The sequence below is a fragment of the Diadema antillarum genome, unplaced genomic scaffold (assembly GCF_040938485.1).
Source record: "Diadema antillarum isolate AM-2024a unplaced genomic scaffold, OU_Dant_1.0 seq00001410_RagTag, whole genome shotgun sequence".
In the NCBI taxonomy this organism is placed as follows: Eukaryota; Metazoa; Echinodermata; class Echinoidea; order Diadematoida; family Diadematidae; genus Diadema; species Diadema antillarum.
The window spans coordinates 185001-202194 of NW_027272164.1; the positions used below are offsets into that span (position 1 = coordinate 185001).

General features: G+C 42.4%; 1 protein-coding gene across 1 annotated transcript in view; it reads left to right on the forward strand.

The window, feature by feature from the left end:
• Nucleotides 1-5420, forward strand: part of LOC139709118 (S-adenosylmethionine-dependent methyltransferase Rv2258c-like) — a 12780-nt gene extending 7360 nt beyond the window's left edge. The window contains exons 2-5 of the mRNA XM_071621078.1: nucleotides 983-1200; nucleotides 2439-2650; nucleotides 3940-4062; nucleotides 4812-5420. Coding sequence (XP_071477179.1) covers nucleotides 1010-1200; nucleotides 2439-2650; nucleotides 3940-4062; nucleotides 4812-5386 — 1101 coding nt within the window. The 5' untranslated portion in view covers nucleotides 983-1009 and the 3' untranslated portion in view covers nucleotides 5387-5420. The remainder of the gene's footprint in view (nucleotides 1-982; nucleotides 1201-2438; nucleotides 2651-3939; nucleotides 4063-4811) is intronic.
• Nucleotides 5421-17194: the final 11774 nt, after the last annotated feature.

Here is a 17194-nt window from a genome sequence, read left to right on the forward strand (position 1 = left end):
GAATTTTTTTTTTAGTTTTTGTGTTGTAATGACTGGATAAGGAGACTTACTTCAGTTTACTAACTAGTATGACATCATGTGAGTCCTGACAACAATATAAAGAAAAGAAATTCAACATATTTTCGCTTTTTTTAGCTAAATGAAAGAGCACTTGACTAACCCTTTCCAGAAAGCAGGAGGAATGATATTACCCTCAACCTTTGTCGAGAAAATGATTTTCTGTGTGTGTGCGTGTGTGTGTGTGTGTGTAATTCTTCTTTAATTTTCTTTGTATTGTTGTCCACATATTACTTCATAAACTCTAGTAGTCTCCTTATCCAGCCATTACAACACCAAACCTTTACAAATTCACTAACTTTTGCACCGATCTTCCTCTTAAACTTTCACTGATGTGTTCTACTAATGTTGCTGATATCACTCAATCCACATTGCTCCTTTGAAGGGATGGTACATAGATATTCTTTGAGATGGGGTATTCAGCTGATTTTAATTCTGCGAGATAAATACTTATGGAATAATTTGAACACGTACATTTCGAAATCGGTCTTGAAATGGCTGAGATCGTGGAGATATCAAAACAAACAAACAAACAAACAAACAAACAAACAAACAAGTTACACAAAGTGGTTCCAAAAAAACATGGTCGAACTTTTTATGAAAGACCTGTTTGTTTCTTGACATTTAAGTCATTTTAAAACAGATTTTCATCAAATAAACTTGAATTTCTCCTAGAACTGTACGCTTGTTCATGTTTTGTCAGAGGTATCTCAATGTCTAAAAAAGTTGGAAATCTGAAGCCTCATCTCAATCAAAACTATACTATCCTTTGTAGAGCTATGTATAAGCGTTATTTATAATTATTATTATGTGAGCGAATGCACTGCCCATGATGCGTGCTTGAATTTTCATCACGATAAGATAGTGTGATGGTGCATAATTATATACTATTTTTTTTTTCATTCACGTGGGCTTGCGTTACTAGGCGCTCTGACCTACCAAGCAAAGGAAAATGTCTGGAAAGTACGCCAACGAAACTTTCGAGGAGTTTTGCGGCCGCTTGGGAGGCATTATCTCCGACGGTCACCTGTCTCTGTGCATAGCACTCGGCGTGAGGAGTGGTCTCTTCGACGTGTTGGTCAAACATCAGGGAAACCCCATGACTTCGGAAGAATTGGCCAAGGCCGCAGGCTTGAAAGAGAGGTAGGCCTATATCATACCGCGAAATGTCAGGGTTCTCACCTCCCTGGGGATATATAGCTTCTGATTGACAAATTGCCCTACATCGACGTACATAAGCACTGAATTGATCAGTGTTTTAGTAGTAGCCATGATAAAAAGTCATGGGCGTACTATACTCAAGCAGGATTCGAACCTACGACCTCCTGATCACCGGACAGGCGTCATCTCCACTAGACCACCGAGTTTTCGCCCGACAGCAAGTGTTGGTTCAAATCCTTATAGCATGCAGCGGGTACTGCTTTGTTATTCAAATTCATGAAATTCTTCCGTCGAGATGTTTTCATTGCAACTGATTGACAAATTTCCCTACATCGACGTAAATAAGCACTGAATTGATCAGTGTTTTAGTAGTAGCCATGATGAAAAAATCATGGGCGTACATACTCAAGCAGGATTCGATCTCCTGATCACCTCCTGGTCACCGGAGATCAGGAGGTCGTAGGTTCGTATCCTGCTCGCGTATGTACGCCCATGATTTTTGTATCATGGCTACTACTAAAACACTGATCAATTCAGTGCTTATTTACGTCGATGTACATCGAATCCAAATCGTGAAGATGAAAATGTAGGAGACGAAAAGCAGAAGAAATTCTTTACAGACTGTGGATCGGCGGATATACCTCACTACCACAGAGCCTGCTTTTCTCAACGTTAAGATACGAAGGGATTCATTTGATTCGCTTCATGCTTCTGCTTTAGAATTGTTGAATTTATATTATCAAAGTTTCTGATGATATGACAAGACATTAGTGTCAGTGAAACTCTCTCAAACTCTTCGTCTGTTTGAATATTCCATTTCTGTTACGGTATCAGATTGACTTTGATGTCCCCTCCCCTGGGTGTCGCTCACTGTTGGATACAAAAAGCCATATAATAAAATCATCTTTCCACGTCTTTGTTAAAATACGTTTCTGGTGTTACTTGGTGATACTGACCTGATTATGATTGTCTCTAACTTATAAGACCCACTTTCATATCATTATCATAGTTCAAGAAATCATATGTCATTCACAATGACGTGATAATACAGGACACGCTATAATCCTGCCACGAGATATTGAACTATGGAAATCTGGCTCCTTTGTAGTAAACAAACTTTGAATTGTGCATAATACAGTGAGTCGAGGTGAAAAATCTAACCTTGTCGTTCCACAATCATCTTCCTTCCCTGGTCGTTGATGTCGTGATTCTGCTGTAAGGTACGTCCGCGAGTGGTTGGGCGCCATGACGTGTTCCCACATCGTCGATCTGGACGCGACGGGGCAACGTTACCACCTGCCGGCCCGTCGAGCCGGATGTTTCGAGGATGGGAACCCAGCTTACGGCACCACTCAGTTCTCCCTGAGCGTCCCGATCTTGAGCGAGGTCTTCAACAACATGTCTGAATCAATCAAGGCTGACGGCCCACGAGGTGAGATGGCTAATGGGACAGACAGAGTGATATAGACAGACTATACTGACTGACAAGCAAACAGGCGGACTATACTGAAAGACAGACAGGCAAACAGGCAGACGTGACATAGATTGATATACTGATTGACAGGCAAACTTCCGGAGTAGTATTCAAACAGACTTTACAGACAGACTGATCGACAAACATACAGACTGACTGAGAGTCAGGCAGATAGGCAGACAGACAGACAGACAGAAAGAAAGAAAGAAAGAAAGAAAGAAGGGTTTACCTGGGAAGTGTTTGAAATATAAACTTGCTGACAGAAGCAAACTTCTGATAGATTCATTGAAGACTGACTTAAGTCGGAACAGTTTGACAGACAGGCCACAACCTGCCATACTGTCATACATGATGGCGGTGAGTTTAATCAGTCGGTATACATAGCGCGTCTGCCTCACGATCCAAAAGGACCCCGGTTCGATTCCCGAGTCCCACTGAGCAGTGTTGTGTATAATTTGACTGTCCCCTCTAGTAAAATGCAAAACATTCTGTCCCTCTGATAGGACATAAAATGGAGCCCCTCCCCCACGCCTTGTGTGAGAGAGTCACAACTAATCCACATTATCATCGCAAAGAGCAGGGCGTTTGACCAGGTGGAGTGGTCCCGCCTTACATCCAACTGGACCCCATGGAAGACCAGCTATTGCACCTGAATATGGGCTATCCAGCCATCTTTTCAGATGGAAATAAAACACACACACACACAAACAAACAAACAAACAAACAAACATTCATTTTGACGGGCAAACCATGGAGTTAGTAGAAAGACACACGACGAGACTTGCACAGTGAGAGACTAAGGAGGTACATACCTCTTCGGAGAGACTAGCAAACTGATGCGCATAAAACACCCCATGACAGAGGGAAACAAACATTGTCTGTCAGACAAACTCATCGATGAAAGGACAAGAAGACAAAGTGAGTATAGAGCTGGTGAAAGATGAGAAAGATTTTTCTTCACGATGTCGATCACGATATCCTCCACCTTTGTCATTGTTTGTATATTATATTGTATATTATATTGGATACAATGAATTTGATGTTATGATATGCACGTCATCGTTGCACGTGGAGTAAATTGTCTATTTCTTTTGATCGAGTACACATGTTTGTAATTTTGATGCGAAAATTTTTCAATTTGACATAATGACTTCATTAACAAATACTGTATAACCTGTGATAACAAACTAAGACTAAAAACTGGAACTGATGTGTGTGTCCCTGCTCAAAACGCACGCTTGTGACAGGTTTGACGTTCGAAGCCTCCAAATCGTTCAACGAAGTCGACGAAAAATTTTCGGTGCAGTGGTACCAGGACTGCCTCTGCCAACAGTTCATCCCCGCCTACCCAGAGATCCAGGGGATGTTAGGTAAGGACAGCCTCATCATTTGATAGACTGTTCCATTATGTTCCAAGTGTATGTATTATGTATTTTTTTAATGTCAAAAGCAGCTCCTGGCAATCCAGAAGCTTTACCCGAGACTTGTCGTATTATCCACTGCTCCATAATTTGCATTTCAAATACACGTATCAAAATGTGTTTTACAGGAACATATAAATAAAGGAAATAACACAGTACTACATTCAGAAAGAGAGGGAAAGAGAGAGAGAGAGAGAGAGAGGGGGGGGGGGGGAGAGACGGGTGTGGTGCAGACAGCCAGTACATGTATTATTTTCAACGCATCACTAAACCTTTACGATCGGGTTACTCAAATCAGTTTTCACCCAAACCTTTCTTTCCATCTCATGCTGCTGTGTCTACATTGACTAAGTCCTGTTTAATGACTTCGTTCGACGTCCGCTGTTCTTTACCCTCGTTAACTTTCTACTTACCTTTGGTAGTAAATAGCAGAGTGGCAAATTTTATCCATAAAATTACGTAGAATGTGGCAATACAAATTATGACAGGTCTGTACGTGATCGTACCTCTGTGTATTTTTGTATCCCTTAACGTGTATTCCAAAAAGCAATTCTGTATAGTTATATTGTTTTATATGTGATAGGTCTGTACGTGGTCGTACCTCTGTGTATTTTTGTATCCCTATAACGTGTATTCCAAAAAGCAATTCTGTATAGTTATATTGTTTTATATGTGATTATGCTGTAAATGTCGTGCAGAACGCGGAATTCAAATGCTGGACTTGGGGTGCGGACGTGGGGTTGCGACTCGCACTCTGGCCAAGCAGTTCCCCAACAGTCACTTTACAGGGCTAGACATCAGAGAGGAAAACGTTAAGGAGGCCACTGAAGCTGCCGAGGCAATGGGACTGAAGAACGTGGAGTATGTGACGTGCGACGCCACCGGCATGTCGGCGGATTGGACCGACAAGTTCGACTACGTGTTCACTTTCAACGTCCTGCACGACACACCTCGCCCGGACACCATACTGGCCGACGTCCGGCGGGTGCTGAAGAAAGATGGCGGCCGACTGTCCGTCGTCGAGTTCGGCTCGCACTCCGAGCACGCCAAGAACATCGACAGCTACCCTTCCGCCGGCATGCTGTACACTGTCAGTCTGTTCCACTGCCTGCCCGTGTCGTACCAAGAGGAAGACAGCCTTGGGCTGGGCACGCTCTGGGGCAGGGACAAAGTGGTTGAGTTCGTGAAGCAGTGCGGCTTCGTCGTCAAGTCCGTCAGCGAAGTCCCCATGCTTCCCGAGGCTCACTTCCTGTGCGAAGTTGCCCAGAAGTAGTCAAAAGCCCTCACCGTTGATCATCAGACACACCTTCAACCGTCTTCGTCATCTGAAAGTTATTTGAGAAATCTAGATTTTAATAGAATAAATCTTTAAAAAACATTACATCGACTAATGGCAACAGACTTTTCCAATACAACGGCAATACAGTGATACAATTAATCTAAAAGAATTCTTGGGGGAAAAGAATGATAAATCGTTATTTTGGAGGCCAGTTACAGAGCGAGAAGTGTTCGATATTTTATTCGCATTAGACTCTAAGAAATCACATGGATATGATAATTTACCAGTAAAATTATTAAAGGATGCAGCAAGTTTTGTTTTTAAGCCATTGCTTTACATTTTTAATTTGTCCTTAGAAACTGGAATCTATCCTCAAGCTTTAAAGATGGCCAAAGTAACACCAATATATAAAAAAGGACCGAAATCGGACCCTGGAAATTACCGACCTATCTCCGTTCTACCAATAATTGGGAAGGTTTTAGAGAAAATTGTTAATGATCGACTGGTTGATTTTTTTGAGTCCAATGATATTTTTTATAAACACCAGTATGGCTTTCGTAAAAGATACAGTACGAAATTGTCTTTAATTGATCTTGTAAATACACTAATGACATCACTTGATGAAGGAAAAGTAACACTTGGTATCTTTATAGATTTTAAAAAGGCTTTTGATACGATAAATCATGATATTCTTCTATGTAAACTGGGCCATTATGGTATTCGTGGAATTCCACTTCAATGGTTTGCTGATTATCTGTCCAACAGATCTCAACTGCTATCTTATAGAGGAATGGTCTCGACACCGAAGACTATAACTTGTGGTGTCCCTCAAGGGTCAGTTTTGGGGCCTACACTCTTTTTGATATTTATAAATGATTTGCCACGCTCTTCCTCTTTCTTTAAATTCAGATTGTTTGCTGACGACTCAAATATTTTTCATACTTATGCTGCTCGCCAAAAAGAAATAGATGTGAATGAAGTAAATGAAAACCTGCACAAAATTCAAACTTGGTGCAATGCCAATAAAATTACAATCAATTTAAATAAAACAAATTATATGGTAATAAGAAGAAAACGCCAGATAGTTGCGATGAGGGGTGCAATAAAACTATCTGACACAGACATCGATGAAGTGAGTGCTGTATCCTTCATCGGAACTCAGATTGACTGTCATCTTACTTGGAAACCTCACATTCAATTGGTAAATAAATGTGTTCGAAGGAAAGTAGGTGTATTGTATAAATTAAGACAGTATGTTCCACAGCGCATTCTTGTGCTTTTGTATAAATCTTTTATACAACCACACATATCATATGGTATTGAGGTATGGGGTAGTACTTATAAATCTCACCTAAATTGTATACATATTTCTCAAAAAATGGCTCTGAGAGCTATAACATTTTCGACTTTACGAACGCATTCAGAGCCATTGTTCCAACGATTCAAACTTCTAGATGTTGTTAGGTTACATAAGTTTTCAGTCTTAACATTTATGTACGATCTCTGCAATGGAACTTTTCCGCACCCACTGTATGAATATTGCCAAATTGTGCATCATACTTACAGGACAAGAACAAATGAAAAAAGAATGTTGTACTTACCAAAATTTAGAACCACACAGGGACAATTTTCGATTTCTTACTTAGGACCAAAACTTTGGAACACATTGCCACGAGAAATGCGTGAACAAAGCAAAAGATCTACATTTCGTAAATGCCTTGTAGATTTCCTACTCTGATAGACATTATACTGTAACAAGTATGATTAGTTTTCTATGTTAGAAAATGAATGATGTACATTGTATAAATATTAACAGCCATTTCAACTAACCATGCAATAATTTTTTCTTTTGTGTTTAGCTTTTTAGTATGACGATCAAGGTGACCAATCTCGACTAGCACTTGTGCTAACTTTTGGTTCCCTTGTTAACAACAACTTTGTAGAATTATGCTACACGTATCATATCTAAATATAAATCTCAAATGTCATCCTTTAATTATGTATTGTAAAGGAGTAATAGATAAGTATTTTTTTTCACATATGTATGTAATTATACAATAATGTTATGATTGAAAATGTACATGCTCAATTGTTGTTGCTAATAAAACTTCAAACTTCAAACTTCAAACTTCAAGCATAATTCCCGCTCAGACTGTCATCATTAAAGCTAAAACACAGTTCTCGGATGGGCTTGAAATTCATCTTCCACCATTTGGACTTTGCTCGCTATCATCGACATGGGCTAACAAGAAATTTACCTTGCCGACGCAATTTGCCAGGATGATGAGCTGTTTTGGAGTATTTTGAAATTAAAAGTATAGAGTAATTTTGTTTGTAGTATTCGAATTTATTCAAGAAAAGCACTCAATGTGCAGCGTTGTTTTTTTGTTTTTGTTTTAAAGAATATCTTATTTTCCATCAACGGAAATCACAATGTACAAACAAATTTATACTCTCTGCACCAGTTTCATAATCATTTTCATCAATGGAAACGAAATTTATACCAAAACTTAACATCAATTAATACGCTTTAATACACTCTAATACATTTTTTTTCACAATCCATATAACATCTCTTTTTAAACCATTTTTACACTTCTAATCCCTCATTCTCTTTTTAATTTAATTCCTTCATTACATTACAAATTTCATTAAATACATCACTAACCCCAAAATACTTTCTTTTCAACATTCATTCAATCCAACTTTAAGTATCAATATCGATTGATTGAAGTTTCATGCTAAAAAAACACACAAACAAACACAAACCACCCCGACCACCCCACCCCATTCCCCCTCCCCCTCCAAATCCCTATGATAGGTGGGCCTTTAGGTAAAACTTACGTGATGATCGATCGTGCCCCAGCAATCGTATTTCCATGCGATTTACTCCAATGCGAAAGATTGGAGAGTGTACTGCCGTTGTCAGAATTGTCAGTTATCGATATTCCATTATTTAAAAAAATAAATACTGAGCAACCACGATAGACTATGCGCTGTAAATGTAATACTTCTGGCAAACCTTCTTGGCTAATTTTTCGTACTTAGTATTTCGTCGTTACCCAACTGGAAACCGTGTTATTACGGCGGTATTTCACACACTTCCTACCCAACTGTGTACATTTCAGAGCAAATATCGACAGTTCGGCAGACGTAAATTATTATGATACCTATGTTTTCACTTTAGCCCTAAACAGGCCAGGCTTTTTGGCCTGTTCTGTGGCCAGGGGAGGATTGATTCAACCCCCCCCCCCCTCCGAGATCTCGGCAGGCGATTGCGCAATCGCCCTGAAAATTGGCACACTCATTACTTGTTGCGTAATCTACGAAATTATGAAACCAAAAATGGAATTTTTCATTTTTATAATTTTATATTAATTCATATGTGTGAAATCCTAAATTTTGCTCCAATTCAGCAAATAAAGAAAATGGCAGACAAATTTTTAGTGACATTATTCCTTGTAGCATTCCTAACAGGGTACTTTAAAAAAATTCTGGTATCAAAATCAATTTCTTATGTATTTTATTGTTTAATGAATTTCTTATGTATTCCTTTTTTCGACCTTTTTCCACACAATTTATGACAGAACCTATTTTAAGCATACTTATGCAAAAATTAATTGATTTTAGCCATTGAAAGTGAAAATAATCATATCTTTTTTAATAAGGTGAGAAAACTATTTGCATAGACTTTGTACACAACATAACTATTTTGAGCCATTGTCGGTCTGACAAGCATTGTATAAGAGGTCGTGCAGCGTCGTAACGGGGTGTTCGATTTTCGTGAAGATGGTGTCATAGGATGTGTGAGACTTGAAAGTAAAAAGTCAGCGAGCGGCGCGGTCAAAAAACATCGGGCGGGTTGATTCAACCCCCCCCCCCCCCCCCCCCACGGCCCTTTTAGAATACCAAATGCGTGCTTGTATTTTTCTTTTCCTAGTTTAGCTTCACCCATGATTTTATGATTAAATAAAACAAAACAAAACAAAACAAAACAAGGTATTTTAAAAACACTGAATCTCTGCCATAAATGGTCTGTGACAACCAGTTATATTTTCTTTTGTTGTTTCTCATTTTCTACTCTTCAGTTGATACAGCCTGTACATTGGCGTTCATGTTACCTATAGTGCCACTTATATTTCATGTCTTGTCTTTTAATACGATCCGTCGTGTATAAACTGTTATCCAATTTCTTGATTAAATCAGTCGAACGCTTTCTTTGGAATGATGATTGTTGATCCGACGTGTGTGTTTTTTTTAATAGGAAGTGAAGAATGGAAAGATGGAGCAAACGAAATGTCGTGAGAGATATTTAGATGAGTTCGAAATGATGATAATGAGGATGAGGATGATAAGGAGGAGGAGAAGGAGGAGGAGGAGGAGGAGGAGGATTGTTGTTAAGTTGGTTTACACCAGCCTCACCCCATCTTATGCCAGTTTAAGCCATTCGCCAACTCAACTATACGATTGTCACCATCATCTTGATTTCAGTACACACTCAAATTGTGGACAACCATACACCGAGATTTAGGGAGGGTGTGGATATCTTTGATAAACCAGGGCACCTCCCTGGTTAAACTGTGATAGGCCTGGCCTATAACCCACAGAGGGGCGTGAAAGATTTCGTATGAAAGATATAGCAACTCTGGATAATAGAATAATCCAGACAATTTTTATGCACATCTGATATTCATAAAAGCCGTCGAAACGTCTATCTCTTCAAATAGTGGAGTCGGAAAAAAAAACCCACACCGCAACCAAAGTATACTATTATACTAGTAATTTTGAAATAAGGTAATTATTATTATTATTGTTATTATTATTATTATTATTATTATTATTATTATTATGATAATGATGAGGATGATGAGGATGATGATTATTATTATTATCATCATCTTCATCATCAGTATTATTTGTCAGTTACGATGCACGATTACACAATCTTACACAATCATCATTGTCCCAACATCTGATTAAGATAAACATAACCGAGTGGCTTCGGTGATGATAAATGGGATACAAAAAGACCATCGTTATTAGCCAATGTGTGATGTCTAGGAGGTCCATGGATAAACTTGTTCCTTACACTACCCAATGCAATGTGTGTGTGTGTGTGTGTGTGTGTGTGTGTGTGTGTGCGGGGGGGGGGGGGTACCTTATTTGATCGACAGCGTAGGGGCCCGTAATAGCCTTAGATTTTCGACGTGAACGTTTCGTTGGTCCTCTCTCCCTGCATCTTGTTACAAGGTTAGTAGCCTTGGATTAGGCCAGGCAGGCGACCTCCTGATTACTGAGTACGCGCATGGAGGTGGGCTCACCTCCTAAACAAAGTAACACAGCGCCCTCATGCTCAGTGTGTTAAGTAGCTCTCTGCGGCGTGAATTGAGCGGACTAAAAAATGACAAAAATGACGGGCCATTTAACTAAATAAAAGCCTAGAACCGACCGTGCACAGTCAGGCGATGTCAGGTCGATTTTTACAAGCAACTTTGCGTATTACAATCTCCGTAAGAGGTGAGTTCCACCATGTATGGAGAGTTACAAATAGGTCCACGGTTACATTAAAGCAGTTACCATGGCACACTTTTTTTTTAATAGATACTTTATTTTCTGCAAATCAATAAATCAATCAACATTTCAATATACATAAAGCACATAATCATGAGCATGTGGGAAATATTCAAAGTAAATTTAAAACAGAGTCGTTTGACTTGCATAAACAAAGACATGAAAGGAAAATAATGATATAATATACAGTATGAAAAATCTATGCAGCGGGGATTACAGCAATTGCAATTATGGAGCGATTGTGCAGAGGGCCGCCATTGTAAGCATAGCTTGAAAAGATGGCCGGCCCGAGGAAAGGTAGGGACGTATGCTAGATTCGTAACACTACGATACAATACAATACAATACTTTATAGTATGAACGAGTTCAGTAGAGTGTATTGTGAAGCATTGTACCTACAGCAGGCACTGAATATACCTACCTAGCCGGACTCTTCTGCCATTGTAGTGTATCAGTTCTCAGCGTCCGACCGACGTACTGAGAACACACAAAAAGAATTGTCTTTGTGTTGACAAAGGACGATAATTCATAATATTTCGTGCGACGGGAATAAATAAAAGCGTCATATCTTTGCTCGATTGGCTATGTTTTACTCGTCAGTCATTTCATAAAGTTTATAATGGGCTCTGAAATCAAAAAGTAAAACAAAAAAAAATACAAGTAGCTGCACTACACTGTTAGTAATCTAGAACTGAATGATTAACTGTCATAACAAAAATTATGGAATAGCATGATATTGTTTACGAAAATTGTTGCAATGATCAATTGCACATGCACATGGTTATACGATTCTCAAGTAATCGATTCATTCTACTAAGGAGAGGAAATCCTCTCCGAAAATAAATTTCAAAAGAGAGAAAAAATCTACAGTACTTTCCAAAAAGACACACACACACACACAGTCACACCCACACCCACACACACACACACACACACACACAATCGGATTAGTGATAAGTAAGTATTTTCATTTAATATGTCCTATACCAAAATATATCTGAGTTAAACGGATGATGGTACAGCAATGGTTGGGATGAGGATTTAGCTTGTAACTTTTTGTCAGATGCTTTTAATAGAAACCACTTTATGAAATGTTGGAGAGCATACCATTCGAATAGGAATTCATGGTTTATTTGAGGAATATAGGTTTTGACATGGCTAAGATATCCCAAAACAACTTAAGTGTTCTTTATTGTAATGCGATCATAATATACCAGAGCTACAAAGTCTCACGCATCGTGAGTGAGACTCAAGCATTTAGGGTCTGTCTCACGATCTCACGCACGACACCCATTTTTCTCACGCATTTGGAGCATAGCTTAAAGGATTAAAGTGAGAGTTGCAATTGAAGGCATATTTCCCTTTTGTCTTTCAAAATAAGTAAAAAATAGTCACTTAAGTATGCACCAGCTTGCACCAATAAGAGCCAAAGATTGAAAAAGCTCCCTACCGTGGGAGGGCGGACACCCCACCCCCTCCCAATCCCCTCCCCTCGCTCAGTCGTTTCGCTCCCTTGCTTATGCACATGCGCGCGCGCCGAGATGCTGAGTCATGAAAATCTCACTCATAAAAATTCTTTGAACTTGGCATCTATGAATATTTATACGTGTAGTAATAGGGAGCTTTACATTTGCGACGTTTGAGACGATTGCGTTGGTCTTTCTTCTCTCTCCCTGCATCTTGTTACAAGTAGCCTTGGATTTATTTAGGCCTATTGAGTGCGCGAGAACGCCAGCCTATACAAAGTAACATGGCACCCTCATGCTCAGTGTCTCAAGTAGCTCTCTGCGGCGTGAATTGTGCGGACGCAGAATTGTACCTTGCCCGGATCCTCTGTTATTAAGGCCGTGTCACATCTTTCCGGGTAAGCTACGCAGGCTTGTGACGAGGAGGTAGTTTCCAGCACATAGAAGATTTTCCGCGGGCGAACAAGAATGTTTGCAATTTTCGCACTTGTTTCTTACCTACTAGACGCGTGCTACTTACATAGCTTCTACTTGCCTGCATTCCGTGTGACCCGCGTGAGAACTTTGAAACCGATCCGTTTTCTGTTACGAGCGACTTATGGGTACTGAGAAGTACCTGCGTTGGAGTTGCCTGGGAGGTGCTGCCGGTAAGGGTCTCCTACTGGTGTTCTGCGTGTACCTCTGCAAGCGAACCCCCACGACTCACTCGGAACAAGTTTGAGCATGCTCAAGGCCTTGTCTTAAGGGCTTTTTCTTTTAAGGGCTAAGGGCTAAGAATGTAAGTTCACGGATTGTTGTCCGTTACCGCTGCGACTTTCCTACCATAGACATAGTCGCGAAATTTAACTGTTGCTGCCCAGTGGAGGGCCTTGAACTCGAGCTTGTGTGCTGGATATCTAACCTCCCCTGGTGAAAGACTTCGACTGGCGTAGACCACTACCCTCTCCTTACCATCTTGTATTTGAGCAAGCACAGCTCCCATCAGTCCATCGAGAGAGGCGTCTGTCTGTAGGATGAAGGGGGAATCGAAATCGGGGTAAGCGAGAACGGGGGCAGAAATCATCAGAGTCTTCAAGGACTCGAATGCAGCCTGGCAGTCGCTGGTCCAGACATCTGTAACTGGAGCTCGCTTCCCAGTTCAATTTTTGCCACCAACCAGGGAGAACAGCGGTCTGGCGATCTTCGCATAGTCCTTGATAAACCTGCGATAGTACCCCGTAAAGCCAAGAAAACTTCGTACCTCCCTCTTGTTCTTGGGTACCGGCCAGTCTCGGACAGACTCAATTTTCTCAGGGTCGGTTGCCACTCCATGCTCAGACACCACGTGACCAAGATACTTCACTTCTTTCCTGAGCATGTGGCACTTACTGGGTTTCAGCTTTAACCCATGCTGTCTTAGGCGTGCGAAGACACGTTCCAGCCTGCTTAGATGTTCTTGTAACGTCGAACTGAATATGATGACGTCATCTAGATAGATGAGTATCTCACTCAGATTCATGTCTCCGAACACCGTGCTCATCAAGCGTTGAAAAGTGGCCGGTGCGTTCATCAGACCGAACGGCATTCTCGTGTACTCAAACAATCTCATCGGCGTGGTCAACGCCGTCTTCTGCTGGTCGTCTTCAGCCACTTGCACCTGTAAGTAGCCCGCCGTCAAGTCGAGACTGGTGAAAAACTTGGCCTTGCTGAGAGCATCTAGCGACTCATCAATTCTTGGAAGAGGGAAAACGTCACGGGTGATGCGAGTATTAAGCTTCCTGTAATCGACACATAGACGAATCTTCCCATCCTTCTTCCGCACAATGACGATAGAGGACGCAAATGGGCTCTTTCTTGGCTTGATGATGCCATCAGACTGCAACTCACTCAGGTGGTCCTTTACCTCTTTGAAATCTGATGGTGCAATTCGTCTATATGGCATTCGGAACGGTGTCAGGTCTATGAGGGGGATTTCGTGAACAATGGTGTCAGTACAGCCAAAGTCTTCCAGCCCCTGGGAGAATACATCTGCGTTCCTTCGTAGCAGCTCTTGTAGTGCATCCAATTCAGGTGGAGTTAACTCTTCCGTGGGCAATTCCAGCTCCGGGGGCAGCGAACTGACATCTTGATGTAGAATGTTTGCAGCAGTGTGCGGGGAAGTTGAATCCTTGCTTTTGTTATTAGAAGCCTCTGTCGTCCACGGTGAGTCTAGCACTAGGCTGCCAACTTCTAGCTTCGCAATTGGCTGATGCTTACGCAGGGTCACTGGTTGTGTCAACCTGTTGGTAATTACCAATTTTAGGTCACCATCTTCAACAGGAGTGAAGGCAGATTCAACGCTTATTCCTTCTGACTCGCTGCATTCACCAACCAAGGCCATAAACGATCGACTATGCGTGTGTCTCGGAGCTCTTGCCGTAATTTGTACGTGTTCATCGGGGTTGATGAGTAATGGCTTCCTGCTCTTGACTCTTGCGACTCCGACATCTCCCGACCGGTCAGCGAGATCCAAACCATCGCAATTTAGTGCCTGGAATGCGTTGAAGCAGGCAGACGACATGGACTTCACTCTCTCCATGAAGTTACGTCCGTACTTTGAGTGCAGGCGATCCCGAGAAGCACGCAAAGCATTAGTCCCAAGCAAACACGATATGTGGCCTCCCTTTCCGATCGCAGGGACTACCAAAGCTGGGACTGACTTCACCTCTGTCCCCTCGATCTCGACATTGAACGAGATAAAGCCTCTATGAGGAAGTTCCTGCCCGTTCGCGCCCTCTATCCTGATCTCGGTCGGCTTAATGTCCTGCTTGCTGAGGAAGTGAGGAAGGGATGTCGTGCCACATATTCAGACGTGATGGTTGTGACTTGGGACCCAGTATCCAAAATCGCCTCACACTCCTGGCCATGAACAATGATCTTTGTGTGATTGACTGAGCCCACGAGCTCCTCACCAGTTTCATTTCCTCTTGTCACCTGTGTCTCGTAGTTAGTTCTCTTCCTGTCAGGGCTGCATTGGTTAAATGGACCCACAGATTGCCCCTCATCTGCAGGTTGGGCTAGTTTAAAGGCTGCTGCTGCTGCTGTGGTCCACGGAAGCCCTGCGAGTTCTGTCGATTTGGACATGACCGTGCGAAGTGTCCCGGCTGTCCACACGTGTAGAACGCGTCGCTCTACCGTGGTTGCCTGTCACCTCTCTCTCTTCTTCCCCCATTGCCGCCTTGGGGGGTCCACGGTTGCTGCAGTCGACTCTCAAACTCTGCAAGCCTCCTCTGCTGGTCCTCCATGGCCTTGTGAAACAGATCCATCTGCTGCTGCTGAGTAGAGGCCAGTTCCTGGATACTCTCGTCAGCTGTTCTATTATCTGCATCTCCCTCGACGCCTCCTTCACATCCTGCCTGTACACTTGGGCAGATGCTAGACGCTCCTCAGACTTAGCTATTACATGCAATTCCCGCTGAAGTTCTCGAAATGTAATTTCCCTCGGCCTCATCGGGGCTAGACGAGCCCTGACCTTCTGGTCCATCAAGCCGAACATGAATTGCGCAGTAAGCATAGCGTCCCGCACGGTCTTTTCAACCGTGGCCGCTTGGTCCCCTTTATCTCGTTCGACCCTCAGCTTTGCTTCCAGTGCGACGGCGTACTCAGATGGAGTTTCGCTGGCCTGCTGAGTTCGGGCGTAGAAGCTTGCCATGGGTGACGTCGTCCAGTCGCGGTCCCCATACTCGTCGAGAAGCTCTCGGAAAGCCACGGCAGGCGTCATCTCCTCGTCACCACGAAGCTCCAAATTCAGGATGAGGTCCCGCGCTCTTCCCCCTGTATGCCTGAAAATTTCATTGAACTGCATTTGTAGTGGCATTGGGCCCTTTACACTTCATATGACGCACCCAGTCCTCTACTTTGATTCCCCCTTACCTGTGAAGACATTGACACCCTTGATTTGATGTGACACCACGAGCCTCGGAGAAATGAACTGGTCCTGTCTCTGCTTCGGCTCTGGAACGGGGTCAAATCCTGCCATCTGAAGCGGGGTTACAGCTGGTCTCGGGTACTGCCGCGTAGCTGAAGTCATCTGGCCCGGTGACGACGTCGCTCTCGGCATGCTGCGGGGATCGTCTGCTGGAGTTTTCACATCACTCGGTGGAATGGGAGAGGCCATCTTGACGACTAATTACACAGTGTTGCGTTGCTATTTCTTTAAACCTTAAGCGGGGTTGTTGTTGTTGTTGTTGTTCATTTTCCATCTGTGAAGATGGCTGGATAGCCCATATTCAGCTACACTAAGCTGGTCTTCCATGGGGTCCAGTTGGATGTGGGGTGGGACCACTTCACCGGGTTAAACACCCTGCTCTTTGCGATGAATGAATGAAGCGGGATCTTTTACGTGCATGAGCTGTGACTCTCTCATACACGGGACCTCCATTTTATGTCCTATCCGAGGGACAGAGTGTTTTGCCTCTTGCTATGCTAGAGGGGACGGTGTGTTTACACACAACATTGCTCAGTCCAGACTCGGGTTCGAACCCGGGCCGCGTGATCGTGAGGCAGACGGGCTACCGACTGAGCCAACTCACCGCCCTACTATCACGATTGGCGCCACGATTGAAATCGTGGTCTTAATCGTGCAGCAAGCGTGATGGTCTTATCAGATTGTATCAGATCTTAAGGTCAATCGTGGCAATCGCGTTAATCGTAGTAAAATTTTGGACGGTTCAAAAATTTTCTATGATTAACACGATTAGTTTTTGATCGTGATCATCGCATCAGATCGTCTAGGATCGTATCCAAA